The sequence below is a fragment of the Trachurus japonicus genome, chromosome 23 (genome assembly GCF_045865225.1).
Source record: "Trachurus japonicus isolate A0001 chromosome 23, Traja_1.0".
Taxonomy (NCBI): domain Eukaryota; kingdom Metazoa; phylum Chordata; class Actinopteri; order Carangiformes; family Carangidae; genus Trachurus; species Trachurus japonicus.
The window spans coordinates 20547418-20568157 of NC_140929.1; the positions used below are offsets into that span (position 1 = coordinate 20547418).

At 42.5% G+C, this 20740-nt stretch overlaps 1 protein-coding gene across 1 annotated transcript; it reads right to left on the reverse strand.

Moving 5' to 3' along the window:
- Positions 1–111: 111 nt before the first annotated feature.
- On the reverse strand, positions 112–19039 carry slc26a5 (solute carrier family 26 member 5). The gene is made up of 18 exons (XM_085769681.1): positions 18890–19039; positions 17361–17660; positions 15221–15360; positions 14850–14960; positions 10797–10978; positions 10340–10504; positions 9284–9519; positions 8966–9113; positions 8081–8194; positions 7884–7961; positions 7616–7711; positions 6373–6479; positions 5449–5518; positions 5262–5354; positions 3720–3821; positions 2385–2594; positions 2142–2196; positions 112–784 (listed from the first exon to the last, which is right to left on the reverse strand). Exons 2-18 carry the CDS (start codon positions 17519–17521, stop codon positions 636–638), a joined length of 2217 nt encoding a protein of 738 aa, XP_085625807.1. The 5' UTR covers positions 17522–17660; positions 18890–19039; the 3' UTR covers positions 112–635.
- Between the last annotated feature and the right edge of the window lie 1701 nt (positions 19040–20740).

Genomic DNA, 20740 nt, shown 5'->3' on the forward strand with positions numbered 1-20740 from the left:
CTTCTTCTTTCTTTTACATGTAACACAGCAGTTTAGATTCTAGGATGTGAGCTGACAGGATGTTTACGTGTACATTAGTGTTCCCTGTAACAGCAAACGTGACACTGCAGATTGACCAGTGCTGGTTTAAATACACAATATACACAGAAATACAGCTGAAAACATAACTATCAGTACACAACTTCTCAGTAACCGTTAACACTTAACAATACCAGCATGATGATGATGAGGCGCAGCTTCTGGTCTGTTTCACATTTCTACCACAAACTGCACTCTGACTGAAATCTCTCAGCAGCTTAGTTTGACTCCCAGTCAGAGCTTCAACACTATTACAAAAAACTAATGTTAAAAGTGCAACTGTCAAACTGCTCCCTCTACAGAGAGAGAAACAGAGGATGCACAGGAGTAGAGCTGTAGAATCCCAGCTGGATACTCCATCCTGAATATCTGATTGGATAAAAGCCTCAGAGATGCCGTCTCTTAGATTGGACAGGGTTGAATCACCTCTGTTCAGTGATGGTGATTGTTCTGTGATGCTGGAACGCCCGTGGAGACTGGCTCGTCGCTCCGGGTGACGGCACCTCAGCCGTCCCGGGGTCGGAGCTGCTGCGGTTTGTCCTCGGTCACAGGCGTCGTCAGGTCATCTGGTTGGCTGGGCCGGCCGCCGGGCGGGAGCTCGAGTGTTGACACTGCAGCACGGCGTCGTGGACTGTGAGGAACACCATGTCCCTGGTCATGACGCCGCTGAAGAACTGCAGAGTGTCCAGCTCGTCCAGCAGGCTTCCTGGGAGATTAAAGCAGAGTGAACGACCAGCGATGATGATCACAGCAACGAAAACTGACAAAGATTCATCCAGATGAGATTAAACTGAGCTAGTTAGTTACTGCTGTGGAGATCAGAGGGCTGTCACAGCTGATGGTCCAAAGGGAACATATTAAAATAACATGTTCTAGTACAATAAACCCTCCTCCATGCATCTTACTATGTTCTTGGGTCTGAGTCTCTCCTCTGATTGGCTGACTGTTTCCTTAGTGATCCAATAAAAATAGGGCAGATTTCAGATAACACACTCAGAGAAAACAAATCCTTATATGGTTGGATGGTGGGTCAAGGGGGGTGGAGCTTGGTGACTGCTTTGTTGTGACATCACAAAGTTACAGAAGTCCTGACGGCTGTTTTTAAGGCCCAGTTTCTGAATACAGAAACCTACAGTATGTATTTCTCTGTGGACTGAGGCTCTGATACTTCACAGTATTAATATACAGTGCCATGAAAAAGTATTTGCCCCTTTCCTGATTTCTTACTTTTTTGTATATTTGTCACACTTACATGTTTAAGATCATCAAACAATTTTTAATATTAGACAAATATAACCCACATAAATATAAAATGCAGTTTTTAAATGATGATTTCATTTATTAAGGGAACCTGGCCCTATGTGAAAAAGTAATTCCCCCCCTTGTTAAATCATGAACTAACTGTGATAAACCTAATTTTTTGGAAACCTGATATCAATTTTACTCTCCAGTCTCCACCAGACCTGTTGAATCAAGAATCACTTCAACAGAACCTGTTTCAGTGAAGTGAAGGAGGCTGAGAGATCTCAAAAAGCAGTCATCATCAACCTGACTTATCATCACACGTCAGTGTGACAGTTTATCTCTGTCACAGGAAGAAGACAGGATGCAGCTGGTTGTATTTCACCTGTTTTATACCCTGTTGATTTATTTGCTTTTATTTCTGTATCTTCCCTTTTCTCTTGGGTCATCTGGCTTGTAGCCTTTTTATCTACCTTCATCTACCTTTATACTATGTAGGATCTCCAACATACTAAATTAATTGCAGTGCAACTCCTGAGTTAGAGTATGCAAGCAGAGATGAAGCAACTGTACCCTTTTAAACCGGGATTAAACAAGTTGTTGATATGATATTCTAACTATTGTCCTCATCATCTTTGATGCTATAAACAGGTATTGTGTGTGTGTGTGTGTGTGTGTGTGTGTGTGTGTGTGTGTGTGTGTGTGTGTGTGTCCAAGCTCTGATACCATCTCATTCCTCTGTGCCACTGATTTGCATTGTTTCCACAAATAGTAAACACACACTTCGATAAAACACAGACACAAACATCATGAATACTTACTGCTGCAGCCGGCTATAACCACCCGCACATCCACTGCTGCATATTCCTTTATCACCTGTTGAAACAGACAGAGTGAAAGTGAAATGATGTTGTTTACACATGTGTTCTACAACAGGAGGTTTCTATAACCTGACCTGAAGAAAACTGTAGTAGCACAGGAGTGAAACCTTAACATCTGCGCTTCCCTCACCTGACCTTAGTGAGGGCTCATTATTTTTTTTTAAATGAGGAAAAAGGAAGAACCTGTTTGACGGCCTTGGCTCCCACTGAGTCGATGAAGTTGACAGGCGTCCAGTCCAGGATGATGGAGTGGACGGCGCCTGGGGATTGGATGAAGAGGGTGCTCTCACAGTCCAACATGCTGCTCCTGTCCCCCGGCTGGCCGTTCCTCTGCTCCTCTGCTTCCAGGTTGTAGGACACCACCTCATGGGTCACCTCCTCCTGCTTCTTGTACTAGAATCAATCAAAGGAACTGATGTAAAACTGTGAGATAGATTATATTGTATCTTTTATCATGAAACTGAGTTAGCCTAATTCAGTGGTTCCCAACCTTTTTTTGCCTTGTGACCCCATTTTGACATCACAAATTTCTGTCCGACCCATCAATCAAATGCGCCAGCCCCGAGTTTTTCATGCTGCTTTTTATTTGAACTCGATTTATATTCGAGAAGTGAGAATGGTGTTTTTAATCATAATTTTAAAAAGCATAATAAGTAGTTAAAAGATTTATCAGTATTTTTTTTTTTATCAATTACTAGACATTTCAGACGACCCCATTTGAATTACAGGCGACCCCACAAGGTTGAAAAACACTGGTCTAATTTGTCTATGGGGCTTAAAGTAGGTGTCAGTTTCATATGTCTACCTTACACCTACTTTAGTATATGACTTGGTAGCTAAATGAAGATGTTTCTTCTCTCACAGTTCCCACAAGGGGACTATGGTGTTAAAATAAACACTCAGTATAATTTACTGCCGTCTCTAGGGCAACCAGCCCTGCAACGTTTCCTGGACTGTCCTCCGCTCTGGGAGGAGACGGACACGGTACAATGACCAGCAGAACCAACTCCCTGGCTTCAGAGCCTCTGCTAGGAAGTAAAGGGCTATTATAGGAAACTAAAGACAGTGTGCATTTTTTTCGACTGTGATTTATCCAATGATGATCAGCTGAAGCAGAAGCAACGGAGGAGAGTTTGGTTTTGTCTAAGTAAACACGCTAGAAACAGGGAATCTGTACAACCAAAGTAAAAATTAAAATCAGCCAAATGAGGGCGACAGACTCAGGGACTGAAGTGTTAATGTAATGTCAACAAGAGGAGCTCTGTGGAGGCGACTCAGATAAAACCAAGTTAAAGGAACAGATTGTGAAACCTGAGAAACACGGTCAGTTGAAACCTCCCTGCTGCTGCACATCAGACTGGAAACACGTCCAGTCCTTCAAGGTTTTACACAATCACTTACAGCACAGACGCACTAGTGCAAACATGCTGCCTGCGTCACATTTACACTGTCAACAAATCCGATAGTGTACATGCACACAACATATGAGCAGGGACAGAGACAGAGACAGAGAGTCACCTTGACACAGATCTTAGATGGAGAGTTGTTGCTGCTGTTGGCCTTCTCCTGCTTCTTTCTGGCTTTCCGAGCAGCTTGTAAGTGTTCAGGGTTTACTCCTGTCTGTGAAGACACCAACAGCACTGGATTAATACAGATTTATGTGAAGGTTTTAGTAAGATGTTACACTTTTATAGTCAAGCTTATTAAAAAAAATCAAAATCCAGATTGTACCTCTGTGTCATGGTTTGCTGGGAACATTTCCACAACTTGGACACAGAGGACATGACAACTTCCACACCAACACAGAGGAAGTAACACAGTTCTGCTGATTCTGCTCTTCTGTATGACATGATTAATAATTGCTACTTCTTTTCCTGCTCAGGCCTAAAGCCGATGGACGTCACTGACTGGTTGAAGACTGATCATTACCAGCCTGATGCATCACCACAGTCCCTACGAGCAATGACCGTTATTTACTGTGGGACTGATTCTTTTCATGTAACTGAGCAAGACAGTGAATTTACCTATTTCCCAAAATGTATATTTTTTGTTTTAAATAAGAAATATTCACTACATCTGGTTCAACATCTGTCACACAGACTGTACAAAAGCTCTACTGCTCCAGGTCAACATGCTGTTATGATCCTTATTCATTTCTCTGTGGTGCTGTTGAACTGTTATCTGCCCCCTATTGACATAAATGGGACAAAACCAGTGGCAAACCATGGACCCGGACCCTAACCCTTCAATAGGACCACACGTAGCGATAAAAAAAATTAAACATAGCAATACAAATAATAGCCAGAGCCCTGTCACATGGATAGTCAGCATATTAAAGGTTTCTTTGCCCTAACTGGCTTCACAACACACAAAGGTGATTCCAGAAAAACAGTCATTCAAAGCTGGCTATCATGAATCACTAATTAAAAAAAACCAAAATGAAACAAGCAAATCACACATTCACTTAGGCTACTTCACATATTTGTTTAGCTGGAATGAAAGTAAAATGTCTCATTAGCTGTTCAACAACTTAAGATGGATCCATTGCTAATCAAATGTTTTTTTTGTTTGTTTCAGCTTAGACACAATTGAATTTCAATGTAGATTTAATATTTCTGCCAAAAGTGGCTATAAAACAAACACCGTAAAGGCACAAGCTCTTAGTAAATTGTGCTCAGCCATTTTTCACTGGCCTTAATGGCTATAAAACTACCGGTATATGCAAATTGTAGGTTTACAGAAACACCTGCCTGTAAAGCACAGTGTAGCGCATCAGCACCTCCAAATACACCACAGAGGATTTATAACAGGACTTTTGTTTTGAAACATTCAATCTGCCATGACATTGTTTCCACAGCCACAACCCAATAACAACATGTCTCTGGGTAACAGTAATGATGGCCTGCTTTAACAACGTCTGTGAATTATACTGTAGGTAATTTCACCTTAGAAAACAGGTGAAAGCAGCGTAATGATCATATATTTACCTCCTAATTTAATGACCACCTGTACTGTTGCATTTTAAACACACACACACACACACACACTGGATAGGATTACCTTCTCCTTGAGGGCATTCACATAAAGGTCACTGTTGGCAAAGTAGATTGAAGAGTTGGAGTGGAAAATCTTAATCCCCTCGTACTCAGCAGCCTGGGAACCAAACACAGATCACACAGCTCAGTGTTGGTGGGAAACGTTGCGTCCTGGCGTCAGTCTGAGGTGTCAGGTGTTTTAATGGCCTCACCTTTTCATACTCATCTACATCACAGTACAGCCCTGTTCCCTGGACGTGGCCCAGGACGGCACTTTTGGGGCTGAAAGACAGAGCAAGATGTCAGGAGAACTTTGGTGCTCACACCTCAGCCATACATCTTTTACATTAAAGGGATAGTTCAACATTTTGGTAAATAGGCCCATTGCCATAATCCCTATAGTTTTAGGAGTAGGTTTTTTAGCTTTACTTGTCGGTGCAAGCTACAGTATTTTTAAAATGGTGGAGCAGAGCCACAAGCTGCTCAGAGCTACGCTACGGAGGCTCATGGGATTTGTTGGTTTCCCTCATCAAACTCATCAAATACACAATCCAACAACTCCAAAACGCTATGGTGGACAAGTTGTGACCTGCACATTCACCACGCTATGAGATAATAACACAACGTTACGAGACAGAGTTGTTTTAGAGGCAAATGTAGAGACTGCTTGCTGAAAAACTGGACCCAATGGGAATGCGCATATGCAGTTTTGCATGGATTTACCTCTAAAACAACTCTGTGTGGTAACGTTTCGTTATTATCTCATACCATGGTGAATGTGCAGCTCACAACTTGTCCACCAGAGCGTTTTGGAGTTGTTGGATTGTGTATTTGATGAGTTTGATGAGGGAAACCAAGAACCATGAGCCTCCGTAGCGTAGCTCTGAGCAGCTCGCAGCTCTGCTCCGCCGTTCTAAAAACAGCTTGCACCGTCAATTAAAGGTAACAAACCTACTCCTAAAACTATAGAGATTATGGCAATGGGTCAATTTACCAAAATGTGGAAGTATCCCTTTAAATTCCTCTGCTGACATGTATAGGTCATACAAACTGTATTTACACGCTATGATGTGTGACATAAAGTTGATATAAAAACACATTCAGGCTGAAAACGAGCAGCTGTCCGTCATCTGTACCTCTGTGTTCTGTAGATGACTGTTATTATGGCGAAAGCGATGGCCACCAGGAGGCCGTAATCCAGACCCAGCAGCACAGACGCTACAAAGGCTACGAGCCAGATGGCCTGAGAGAGAGGAAGAAACCAACAGGTGAAGTAACAACAGCTGCATCCTCTCTGACATCCTCTCATCATGTCTCACCTACCTTCAGTAACATTTAACCTAATCGAGACTGAGACATTAACAGAAAATTGACATGTGTTTTATAATCATACAGCAGGTCCTACATTCTATATTAATACCGTATAATGTAATAGAGTATCAAAGCTTCAGTCCACAGTGAAATGCACATGGCTTGTATTCAAAACTGAGCCTTAAAACCAGCTGTCAGGACTTGTGTGGCTTTGTGATGTCCTAACAACGCAGCCTCCACTCTCTGCAGCGCTCACAGCTCCACTCAGCCTTCCAGGATTTGGTTTCTTTGAGTCTTTTATGAGACATCTGCTATATTTTTATTACATCACTCAGAAAACAGTCAGCAAATCAGAAGAGAGGCTCAGAGGGCTGTTCTTCAGTGATCCGATCACACGTGGACACCTCGAAGTACATCAGTACACACACCGGTTTTAAAATATGTGTCCACATCCCACATGCCTCCCGAGAGACCACTTGTGATCAGACGGACGGAGGATGTATGGAAGAGTTGAGTAAACTAATGTGCTACATACAGATCTTACGGTTACAAATAAAGTTTGAAATTGTTTTTTGGGGGGGTTCATAATGATACAGCAGCAGATGGCATCAGTAGAGTAGGATGGACATTGATTTTATTAGATTTACTATCAAGATTCCTTCTGAAATTTGCATCACAGGTTCAACAATTGATGGAAGTCATAATATGTCCAAGGGCAATGTCCAAACTTCAGCAGCCAAACTGCTTTTTATTTAATGAAGGTAAAATGTGTCACAATATTTCCTCTTGTTTACATCAGGAGCCCTGATTTATGCCAATTCTGTAACTTGGTCAAAATGCTTTCTTCTTTAATAAACAGTCATAACTCTTAACGTTTTGAACCCACAGTCAAATCAGTGAGTTGTTGTTGTTCTGGTGAACCATGCGTTGCTCACGGTGATGAGACGATTTTGAGAGGCAGTTAAAAATCACAACCATCTACAACAATCCTGACTATAACACAGTGAACTAATAGGAACAGTAAAAAAATATATATTTCTGATGTAAGGTTTGGTTTTAGACACTGACCAGTTCGATCTTACTGGTTCTCCATAGAGCAGGAATGTCTCTGATCTGTTTGAACATCCCCAACAGGTTCACCATGATGATGGCGGCCAGCGCAGTCTGGGAAACAGAGGATAACACAACATGAGAACAAGAGAACGCAGAAACAAAGGTCTTCTCATCTCATTGGTTGAAACATGGGAGGTGTCGGTCATTGTTTCAACAGTCTGAGAGGAAAATTAAAGTGTCAGGATGCTGAGCTCTGCACCACCAGCTCCTCAGCTCCACCCACCTGAGGGAGGGGCTGAAAGACAAAACCAATGGCCACCACCACCAGCAGCACCACCATGGACGCCAGCAGCCCTGCAATCTGAACACACACACACACACACACACACACACACCAACTGTCAGTGTTATGTCTCATTACTAAACTATAATTTTACAGAAACAAATAAAAACGTTAGATCATGTCTGTGTGTGTGTTACCTGTGTTTTCCCCCCTGTGCTCTCCTGCACCAGGCTTCTGGACATGGAGCAAGTGATGGCGAAGGTTTGGAAGAAAGAGCTGATGAAGTTACACAAACCGATGGCGATCAGCTCCTGAGAGAAGAGCAAATGAAACGAAGGCTATTATGAAACTATTCTGCAGCTAATTGTGCAAAGAAAAGATATATTTCTCAAAGGAATGACTCAGGGAAAAATCTGCAGTGTGCGCATGAGAAGGCAGACGTTGACAATTCACAATGAACTCATCTGAGTCACCAGTCAGAGGGACGATCGCCAAACATCATCATGTGATTCTCCATACGCTGTCAGATACTGCACCACCATACAACACGTCGCTGGAGCAGCCCGGTCTTCTCAGTGTTTTGTTTCATATAGCGCTGGCTGTTAAACCATGTGACTAAGTGGAATTACCTCCTTCAGTTGCAGCTCTGCCAAGCTGCAGGAAACGTAGCCACAGCCTCCCCTTCCTGAGTTACAGTGTTGAATCACGGCCAGAACATTATGACCCACCACTGAGGTTGACCTTTGACCTTTTGGATAATAAAATGTCTGACTTTATTTTATCCTTGTAGAAATTTAAAGTTTAATTGTGTCATGATTAGTGTATGAATTTATGAGTTGTGGCCAAAAACATGCATGACCTTTGACCGACAAATTCTATCCAGTTCATCATTCAATGTCTGCACTGATCCACCACTGTTTGTAGCAGCGATCACATCCATACACACGGCATGAAACAAGCTTTCTTCTGAGCAAATCTCAGCTCCATGATCTTTAGGAAATCAGCTTACTGAGGGGGCCCGACTGTGACCCGATCACTTCGGTGTGTCGGGGGCCTGCAGCTTTTCAAATGTGTCCACTCACCTGGTTGCCGTCCACACTGTAGCCGTGCTTGAGGGCAAAGATCTTGGCGAGCGACATGCCCATTGAGAATCCAACGATGGCCACGGCGAAGGAGTCTGTGACCAAACTGGGTAACAGAGAGAACTCTGGGACGGCAGGGGGGAGAAGCCTGGTAACACATGAGAAAATATCTGTAGTACATCCAATATAGGGTGTAAATGTTATTATTATTCTTTCATTAGGGGGTTCATTTAACAAAACTGAGGCAGAGAGAAGTAGATTTGATGCAAAGTAAAAATATATAAACGCAAAACTATGGTAAAATCAAAAACAACCTACCCCGTTGGGATCTTCCCCACTACGTCCACCTTGTAGTTGTCCGACAAAGACAGACCGTACGAGACGCCCGTCGACACGATGACGACGATGATCTCTCCGGGGATGGGAATGGGCAGTTTCTTTTTGAAGCGCTCGTTGATGTCTTTGACTCCGTACAGGAAGACGATACACACGAGGCCCAGGACGACGGTGGTGACGTTGGTGCTGGTGATGTCACTGAACACGGCCTTGACGCTCTAGGGCAAGAGAAACAGGACCATTAGTCCAGTTATGACATATTTAAAGGGATAGTTCAACATTTGGCAAACTGGCCCATTGCCATAATCCCTATAGTTTTAGAGTAGATTACATTGCTTTATTTGTACCCGCAGGTAAATTTGGCTTTAAGGGGTTATTTTTAGATCGGCGGAGCAGAGCCGTGAGCTGCTCAGAGCTACGCTACGGAGGCTAATGGGATTTCTTGGTTTCCCTCATCAAACTCATCAAATACACAATCCAACAACTCCAAAACGCTCTGGTGGACAAGTTGTGACCTGCACATTCACCACGTTATGAGATAATAACGGAACGTTACGAGACAGAGTTGTTTTCGAGGGAAATTCATGCAAAACCGCTGATGCGCGATCCCGTTGGGGGTAGTTTTTCATCAACAGTCTCTGCATTTGTCACGAAAACAACTCTGTCTGGTAATGTTGTGTTATTATCTCATAGCGTGGTGAATGTGCAGGTCACAACTTGTCCACCAGAGCGTTTTGGAGTTGTTGGATTGTGTATTTGATGAGTTTGATGAGGGAAACCAAGGAATCCCATGAGCCTCCGTAGCGTAGCTCTGAGCAGCTCACGGCTCTGCTCCGCTGATCTAAAAACAGCTTGCAACAACAATTGAAGGTAACGAACCTACTCCTAAAACTATAGAGATTATGGCAATGGGAAATTTGCCAAGATGTTGAACTATCCCTTTAAGCGATCTCCCTATTTTTTTAATTTAGGAAACATGATAAAAGGTTCCCCTGAAGAGAGGCAACTAAAAAAACACCCAGAAACCTTTAAACTCACATAAATAGCAGAGAGGGGCCCGCTGAACCGCTGCGTCTTCACCCCCAGCAGGTACTTTAGCTGGGAGACGACAACATGCACAGCTGCTGCCGTGGTGAATCCTCGCACCAGAGGCTCCGTGAGGTAGATCGCCACAAAGCCAAATCTGAGAAGACCTAAGATGATCTGGAAGAAGGAAAAGAAATGAAGAAGTAATCAGAGATTGGTTAAAAGATAAGGATGAGATACATATCTCTATTTCTAATAAAAACATTAAATCAAGCTGTGGAAACATCAACAGTGATTCAGACGTCACAACACCCCGAACAGACGGTGATGTTTGAGTGTGAGAAGATTTCAGCAGGCTGTATCGTGTTACTGAGATGTTCTAACCAAATAAGAGCTGCTCTGTGGGGGTTGAAGACGGAGCAGCAGCTCTCGGCGGCTCACCGAGCGGGTGGGCTACTTCGACACTGACCTGGATGATTCCCACCAGGGTGGTGAGCACCACGGCCACCTGAACCCTCCTGGCGTCACGAGCCTCCACGTCCACCACGGCCGTCATGTTGGAGCCGTTCGCGGGCAGGACGTAAAACATCGAGTCCGGGGCTTCCCTCACCGCAACGCCACCGATCATGAGGCTTATGACTGCAAAGGTGCCTGCAGATCACAACATAAACTTATTCTGTGATTTCCTAAACGCCAAGTTCAGTGTTAGAAGTTTTAGTCACAAGTCAATACAAAGCAATTCTGAAAGTTTCACACAAATATGTTATAGGACTCAGCAGGTTGCTACTGTATAATGTATAACGATACATTATTTATTTCTATTTCTATTCATTTCTTAAAGTCAACTGAAATGAAAGCAAAAACACATTAAAACAGCTCATCTGAACTGTGACAGTATCCATGTAAAAAAAAGAAAAAATCAAATGAGACAATGAAAGTCATCTGTCAAAATGAAATGAGTCCAGAAATGAAGCCACTGACTTGTACAACTACAAGTGTCACATTTTTACAGTGATACTAAATGTTCACCTATACTGCACTTTTTAATATTGCACTCACCACTAAGCACTGTGTCAGAAGAGTTTATAGTTTGGGAAATGAAAAAGGAGATCAATTGTAGCTATTTTTTTTATTTATTTAGACAGGACAGTGTAAAGACAGAGAAGGGTTATCATACAGTAAAGGGCCAAAGGTCAGATTAAAAGCCATGGGACTGATCCTGTGTGGTTTATGTGGGGGCAATACCACTTATTCACTTTTACAGTCTTCAGCTTGTGTGGTAATCTGGTATTGTTTTAAATATTAAATATTTAAGCAATATATCACGACAGGCCGTGGTATATGCTCATTATACCACGGCTAAGGGGCGTTGTTCGGCCCGACGCGAAGCGGAGTTTTATAGGGTTAGGGTTAGGGTTAGTTTATAGTACAGATAGTAGCCTAAAGAGAGCGGTTCACATGAGATCTTGATCTCAATGTCACGCCCTGATGAAATAAAGTTTATATAGTACAGACTTCAAACCTTGAATGTTGATTCCTTGCGTTACTGTTTACATTTAAATGACATGTGATTTGTGTGTGACACACAGAAAATGAAATGCTCTAGATTAAGAGAACCAAAATAATGAGAAAACCCATGTAGTCTAGTCTGTAGTCCTGCACCAACTGCTCCTCCCTTCAGTTTTTGTTGAACCATGTTAATAAAAAGGTGTTGCTTCAGCTGCAGCCTGTCATCAATTTGGATGCTGCAAACTGTGGTGGTGGTGGTGTTGAAGTGCACGGTGTAATTCTCACATCACTGCCCATTAAATGAGTGTGGCTTGTCTAAACAACAGACACATAGATGTTGTGGTGTATTACGTTAAAGAGATCTCTTTAACGTAATACAGGCCAACAACAACAACACTGCTGAGTGTTCATGTGTTAAACAGTTTCAATAACCACAGTTACCACCTTGTACTCATTTCCTCCACTAACCAACCACGGTGCAGTCAGTATAACCACAGTCTCTTCCTATGGTTCAGGGTGAACTTACCTTCTGAATATGAAATTGTGTTGCGTTTACTTGTGTTATAATTAGTGTATGAATTCGGAAACATAATTGTAAGGTCACAGTGACCTTTGACCTTGGAACACCAAATTCTAATCAGTCCATCTTTGAATCCCAGTGGACCAAATGACAACTCCTCAAAGCACCACTGAGATGTCATAGAGATGAGATGAAAACATGATTACTGTTTATGTTACTGCAGACATGATAACCCTTGATAGCTTTTGACAATTTCTGTCCTCATGAGGATACAGTACAGAGTAAAAAATCATCTGCATCTGTATTACGATGTGTGAGGAAGAGGAATAACCTGAAAAGTCCAAACTTTACAAAATCCACACAACAGTAACAGGCCAAATGTCTTATCTTAATCAGTCTCCCAAACACACAGACTCTTATCAGCGTCGCCCGTCACTGCAGGAAAATGCAAACACCAACCCCAACACCACTGTCCTTGGTCAAACATTATTGTGTCTGAATCACGGACATATTTTACCTTAGCCCTACTTAAGTACAGGCTCGGCCCTGTACAGTATCAGGATTTCTTAAGAGTGTCTGTGTGTCGCTGTGAGTGAAAAGGCCACGTTGCCTAGCATTTGAACAGCAGCCCAGTTATTCCCTCACACCCTCTGCCAGAGCAGTAAATGGAACATTTCAACGGCAAACCTGCAATTAGACCAGGATTCGCCAAGAGGCCGGTTCACGCTGCACCTAGCTGCACCTAGCTGCACCTAGCTGCACCTAGCTGCACCTAGCTGCACCTAGCTGCTCCCTGTTGGGTGTTCATTGTTCACATCAAATGTCTGAGCAGGGTTTAGTTGATTATTCCCATTTATCAGATGAACTCTCAGGTCGGGGCTGACATTTGAGACGACGACCGGGAGCTGCGTCTGGGAGAGAAAGCGGCCGCATGGCTGGGATGTCAGACGTAGGGGTGGAGCTCGTGTCAGCCGAGGACACGGTTACCACAGCTCGGCACAGACTGCACAGGACCTCAGTGTCTGTGTGGATTATACCAGAGAATTATACCAAAGTTTATGTTCATGTTATCCAACTCTGGCAGCTGAACTGTAAACTCCATCAGAAGATAAGTCTGTTGGTCCGTCCAGCTGATAGGAATGACCCAATTAGGAATGTCGCTCATTGAATTCAAATTATGCAGCTGTTTATCATTTCATGATTAGTCAATCTGTCTGTCTCCAAGGATGCTGGCGGCTGCAGCCTGGTTTCACTGCACTGAACGGCCTCTGTCTCGCTTTGTTTTGGCTTTTGTAATAACAGTTGAAATCTGAAAAGAAGTGGCAAGGCCCATGTTGGAAAGTACACTAAAAAAAACATGTTTACAGCCCGGGACAAAAACAGTTTTAGTCTTTAGAACTAATTTCCTCCTTCATAACTACTGCACAGGAGGTGAATATTAATATTACTCAACTATTTCAGCTTTTTAAGGTTTATAGTTACGCAAAATTGAGGAAGTCTCACACAGAGATGAGACGTGTTCTTTCCTTTTTACCGTCTCTCACCCTTGTGTCTATCTACATTTTTCCGAACGTCAAAAACGTAAAAGCCGGTTGTGCTCTTCCGCTGTAATTGTATGTTTACGTTTCCATGGTTTCCATGGAAATTTGTGGATATCAGGGATGGACAATTATTCTTGAGGAAACTTGCATGAAACCCAGATTGTTGCAGGGGCCACACAAATGTTTGTCACCCTGTAACTTTTAATTTTAAAGTTAAGATCAAATATAGAAAACATTCATCGCACTCGGTCTTATTATTATCATATCAATAATGACTCCAAACAGCATCTTATTAAGACCAATGAATATACAAACATGTAATAATAATAATCTTTATGATTATGATGATAATATTAATACCACTACATAAACCATGTGTGACAGGAGGAAGCTAGGTTGTGCTTGGCATTTCAAAATAAAAGCAAATTAAGATAATTTTATGCAGCTATAAAATAAGCCTCATCAGTTATTATTTTATTTAAGTATATTTTTTTGCTTTTCCATGCCTTTATTTGATAGTACAGTTGAGAGAGACAGGAAATGGGGAGGCAGAGAGAGGGAGGAAAGGGCCGCCTGATGCGGGATTCAAATCGGGGCCAACTGCACGAGGACTGTAGCCACATGGGGCGACTGCTCAACCTACTGCACCACTCGACGCCCCCTCATCAGTTCATTTCTGTCTCTGATCTCACGGGCCGGATGGAAGGGTCTGATGTGTCGGGTCCGACCCGTGGGCCATAAATGCCCAGGTCTGGTCTATCTGTGTTCAAATGATGACATCGTTCTCCAGAGTTGTGAACAAGCTCTGCTGGCTCATTATAGCAGGTAATCACCTCATCAGTGGGCTAATTCTGGTGTAAAAGGGGCGTAACAACACACACAGCAGGTAGCACCCACCAGAGCTTGACCCTGACACACGGCCTCTACAAAAGGCTTTGCACTCCCTTCTTACCTATTGATATGTGTCTGGACGTGCCGAAGAAGGTGTAGAGCACAACGGGGTAGAATGAAGAGTACAGGCCGTACACTGGAGGCACAGCAGCCAGCATGGCATAGGCCAGACCTGAGAGAGAGAGAGAGAGAGAGAGAGGAGTAAACCTGACAGTCCCAGCAGCAGAGTGATTACATCACAGCTTCAGAGCTACAGTCAAACCAAAACAGAGCCGGCGTGAAGCCGACAGCAGCCCTGCAGGGGTTGGCAGCTGGCCCTTTACTATTTAACCCTTGTGTCAGTCCAGTTGACCACAGTGGCTGGTAGCTACTGTACAACACAGTGTAGCTACTGTACAACAGCGGCGCTGCTGGGGGCCGCGGGACACTGACCTTGAGGGAGCTGCACCACTCCCGTGCTGAGACCCGAGACCACGTCCGAAAACAAGTACTGCTTGACCGGATAGGACGGCAGCCATGTCAGAATGGGCAGGAAGCTCAGAGCTGCTGCCCTGGCCTTCTCCGAGGAACACCTACCACACGAGACAAAAGATTCATTTTGACAGAGGCTCCTGATCATCTGTGTACACATGAAGGTGGCACACCTCGACCTCGCACCGACAAGACATCTCTTAATCCTCACATCCTGCCCAAAACAGACAATCACCATGAGTAAGGAGGGAGGGCAGCGTGTTTTAGAGGAAGTGAACTTGAGAAATGCGTCTATAAATGGATCGATTACATCAGCACAGGATAATGATGGGTCAATATCAATGTTTTTACTGCCTTTTACCAGCGATGAGCTGCACATTCATTGTTAGACGGCGGCAGAGAGCACAGATGTTTACAGACACCTTTGTCAAACAGATTTTAACTCCTGATCACTGCCTCACTTGTCTCATCCGGCACAACTCTGTTAATATTTAGTTGCAATGCCTTTAAACCAGTTAGACTTCCTTGTTCACAAATGCCTCGTCACACATGGTCTGGACTGAAGTCAGACCATTGTCTGATTCCAACACCCTGACCTTGTTGTTCTTTAGTCATTTTTGCTTCAACTTAAGAAATACAGGAGTCATTGTCTGTCTGGAAAATCCCCTGGCTTTAACTTCCACTAGTTGATGCTGATGTTCTGGGATATTGCATTCAAAGAAAAATAAGATTTCAGGTCTTTTTTTTTCAAAAAATAGTTTAAATCCCTAAAAACAAGTTTATGTAAACTTGATTTTTCAATATCCTAATTCTTAAATTTACATTAATTGAGTGCATTTGAAGGGATAGTTCAACATTCTTGGGAAATTGCAGAGACTGCTTGCCGAAAATCAGCAGTTTTGCATGAATTCACCTCGAAAACAACTCTGTGTGGTAACGTTGTGTTATTATCTCATAGTGTGGTGAATGTGCAGATCACAACTTGTCCACCAGAGCGTTTTGGAGTTGTTGGATTGTGTATTTGATGAGTTTAATGAGGGAAACCAAGAAAGTCCATGAGCCTCCGTAGCGTAGCCCTGAGCAGCTTGCACCGACAATTAAAGGTAATGAACCTACTCCTGAAACTATAGGGATTATGGCAATGGGCCAATTTGCCAAAATGTTGAACTATTCCTTTAAGTGGCAGCCACGACAACAGTTATAAAACTTTAAAGAAAACTGAAGCTGTGCGTCCTCATGTGTTGGAGCATTTTCCTATCTGTATGTAAATGATTTGTACTTTATCTAGTGAATCACAAAGTGTCATGGTCTGAATGAGCTGCACCTGGCTGACCAGTGCAGGGGAGGCATTCCTCTTTCCTGAATAGAGGAAGTCCATGATAATAAGACCTCTTTTTCGAGAGGAGGGAAGTGCGATATTTCAAAAAATGACAGGACACACCCTCAAATGGAAGCAGACAGTGTGTTCCTCAGTGTGATTTACATCTACACAAACATGTTTTAACTGTGTCACTGTTCAAACTGCCCTATAATGTGTGACGGTTACCAAGCAAAACTGTCAAATCTTCCACTTCTTGCCTCTGAAATACACAATGTTGTATGTCATTGCTCTTTAAATACTGTTAGACTTAATCAGACAAAAACAAGAAGTTTACACATGGGACACTTATTTCTGGGAAACTGTGATGGGCATTTTTACAGTATCATATTTTACAGACTAAATTTAAGTTGGAGATTGAATGAGAATGATCCTAATGATAAAATTGGACAACGACAGCTAGATTTTACAGCATAAACCTGTTCAGACAGGATCGACCTGCTGCGCCCACGTTACATTTGCTCTGTGTTTTCTTTATCAATCAGTGTTTTGCACAATGTCCCTGAGGCTGAAGCTGTGTCTTCAGTTTGCTTGTTTTGTCTGAAGATATCTGCTGAACAAAGACAATCTTTACAATCTAAACATTTGCAACCAAGGGCATTTTTAATCTACATTACACCAACTACCAGAATCCTACAGTTGAGCCATCTTTTGCATCCAAATTAATGAGTATATCTAAATCTGGATTTACTCCAATAACCTGATTTCTCTATGCAAACTTACCTGAACTGGTTTGCCAGCCTCTCTCGGAGGGAGATGGACTTTTCTTTACGCTCCAGAACCCGCGACTGGATGAAGGCTTCATCATAGACCGGACGCTCGATCCTGTACATCAGCTGTGCATCCTCTGCATCCTCCCTGGTTGCCACCTCTTCTTGCTCCATAGCAGAGACAGGGCGGCTGTTCGTCTTCAACAGTATTGATCGTGTCGCCCCTTCTCACATCTCTGTCATTGCTCTGACCAGCTCGTCTTCATTCCTTTAACAGCTCCAACTTTAATCTGTCCACGCTTCCTCTTTTTTTCTGCTCAGAGGACAAGAGGAGGAAAGATAACATCATGCTGGAGTGATGACAACCAACCAGAACTCTGTCTTTTTTGCATTTTTGTGCTGATAAGGGAGATCTGTTAGCTTTATATCGTTACTAACCCTGAGTGAGTGGTTTACCTGCCAAAAACTAAATATTAATTTGATATATATGGTTAATATTTAGTTTTTGGCCAGTTCATGTAAGGTGCTGTTGGCACACAGTATGTCATACATTAATCAGGCATGTGTATGTACTGTATAAGCCAGTTCATGTCAGTACAATAGCCTACTGTGCAAAAGTTTTAGGCAGGCGTGAAAAAATGCTGAATGCTTATCCATCATGCAATACCATCAGTGAGGCGTCTGATTGGACCCAAATTTATTCACAACAACCCCAAACATTCAGCCAGTGTCATTCAGAACTACCATCATCAGCATAAAGAAGAACAACAACCCCCGGTTCAAATCCCGCATCGGGCGGCCCTTTCCTGCATGTCATTCCCCCTCTCTGCCTCCCCATTTCCTGTCTCTCTCTCCACTGTGCTATCAATTAAAGGCACATTAATAAAGCCCCTAAAATATACTTAAAACCTGTGTGCAGGTGAACCTACCTAGAAGAATTGATGCTGTGTTGAAAGCAAAGGGTTGTCACACCAAATATTGATTTGATTTAGGATTCTCGTCTCTTTATTCACTGCATTTTGTTAATTGATCTTAATCTTTAAAAGCATGCAGCTTTTTTTTCCACACCTGCCTAAAACCTTTGCACAGTAGCTACTGTAGGCTCTCTCACGTGAAAAGTAGCCTACTGTATCGACAAAGTGAATATAACACATGTTCAATAAACATAAAGGTCTGCCTGTTGCTATTGATAACCTGTTACCACACAGGCAGAGAGACTGACGCAGTGTTTGTACCAAATATCCTGCTCTTTCTTTTAGGTTTCTTCCTTTGTAAAATGAAGCAGCTTCTTTTCCTGTAGCTTTACAGTCAGACTTGTTGACTCCTGTTCATCACTTTCCTCCCATTCAACCTCATGGCATCACGTGTCTCCTCATTTTCTTTAGCTAGCTACCAAGAAACCGACAGAAGCAGAGTGAAGGTAAATCTCCACAGTGAGACTGCAGACCATAATGCCCTGGTTACATACACACACATATGACAGCTAGCTCCATACCTCTACGCTAACACAGAGATGCTAACTAAAGGGGTTTGTTTTCTTACCTCCGTCCTCCTCCAGGTCCTGTGAGGATGCTGCAGCTGAGACAGGACTGGCAATTTTTAAAAATTAACTCCTGAGTTGAAGTTTAACAGCGGGAACGACCTTTAATGACGGACAGCGGCGGCCGTTTACGATACCAAAGATATGAGTGTAGAGCTGTGGAGTCAAGATGAATCACTCCGCCTTCCGGTCTGCTACGGTGGGCGTTGGTCCTTGCGCATGCGCGTTACCTTTGTAGCTAGCCAGTTTGTAGTCCTACAACTTGTGGCATTGCGAAACAAAAAATTACGACACAGTTCAACATAATTGTGTTTATCATTCCCTTCCCGTTTTTTTTTTAACATATAGGCCACATAATAACTCATAAAGTATAGCATAAGGTGTAGCCTACTAATACTGTAGCTAAATTAACCCTACTTTTAAAGCAGAAGTAAGCGATCCGGTGGTTTTGGCTAACTTCCTGTCAGCAGATGGAGTTAGCAGTCCCCGCCGTCACCACATTCACGCGCATCCCTTGGCTGCACACACAGAGAGGACCGCCCCTTTATGCCGTTCTCTCTCCTCATTGGATAAAGGTTGTAGGATACAAGGAAAGTTTTCTCCTCGGCTTACAGCAGAGCAGAGTGACTGACAGACCCGTGTTTCAGACCAAACACTCTATATACGTGATTGCTGTCGAAAGATATAACTATTTAAGACTTACTCCGCTTACTTCTGCTTTAACCCTCTATCTATCTATCTATCTATCTATCTATCTATCTATCTATCTATCTATCTATCTATCTATCTATCTATCTATCTATCTATTCTTGTCTATTTTTGCACCTAGCTTATGGGTAGATGCTGCACATTGGCTTACGCCCACTTGCATAATGACAGTAAAGTTAAATCTAATCTAATCTAATTTAATGTGATGTATAAATGTTCAAATTTGGCTAAAGTTATGTTTTTGAACAAGCATTCAGCATAGGATATCATCAGCTTTGGAAATATTCTCTTAACAGTGAAAAAAAAATCAAAACAGATGGGTTTTACCAAAGGAATCAACTGACATCTAACAAAAAAAGTGCACCAGAAATGTCACATTTTTACATTTTCAGTTCACCCATGTGTGAAATGGTCTAGCTAACACCCTGTCATTTTAGCCTATATATTTTCATATCCTATTCATTCACCTACATTTTCATTTATACAGTCATTTTTTATTAAGATGATTCTGTGATCCCATGAAGTCTTTACCACAAACCTCTGATGAAAGCAGAGCCACGTTTTGAAATCTAGAATCAGAGTGAGAGCTCTTGTGCCTTGTGGATCTGTGTGTTTGGGGGCAGGGGAGTAGATGATGAAAGCAGATCACATGCTGCTAGAAGAAGACTGTTCCTTGCTTCTCTCCTCACATGGTCTGAAAAGAATCAGCGTGAGTGTCAATAGTAATGTGTTGAACATTTGAATAAATAATAATTACAGAAGGTTTCACACCCCCACATTTCTGCAGTGTCATCCCCCTTAACTGTAGTCCACATACCCTACAGGACCATGTCCACAATTTAATTAATCTACACCAGTTTATTCATTCCAGATACAGTACGTATGTCTAAATATTACATACATGTGAATGTAAAACAAAATCATGTACATATATGAAAACATCCAGCAGTAGCAGTAGGCTACTTATATTGTAGACATATTTCTAAATATATATTAATCTCAAGACCTGTCAGTATGTGGATGTTACTTGTATATACACTGGCTTTCTTCCAAAAGTCAGAATATGAAATCAGATATAAATTAATATGAAAATCATTTTACTGACTTTAATTTACAATTTATCCATAAAGTATTTAACGGATGTT

Bases quoted from the DNA above. Each gene is read 5' to 3' on its own strand.
- slc26a5 (XM_085769681.1), bottom strand. From the start codon at position 17,521: ATGGAGCAAGAAGAGGTGGCAACCAGGGAGGATGCAGAGGATGCACAG. The intron at 14,961-15,220 runs GTCAGTGTCCCG...TCTCTCTCTCAG, and splicing joins AGTGGTGCAGCTCCCTCAAG to GTCTGGCCTATGCCATGCTG. The intron at 785-2,141 runs GTAAGTATTCAT...TTAATCTCCCAG, and splicing joins GGTTATAGCCGGCTGCAGCA to GAAGCCTGCTGGACGAGCTG.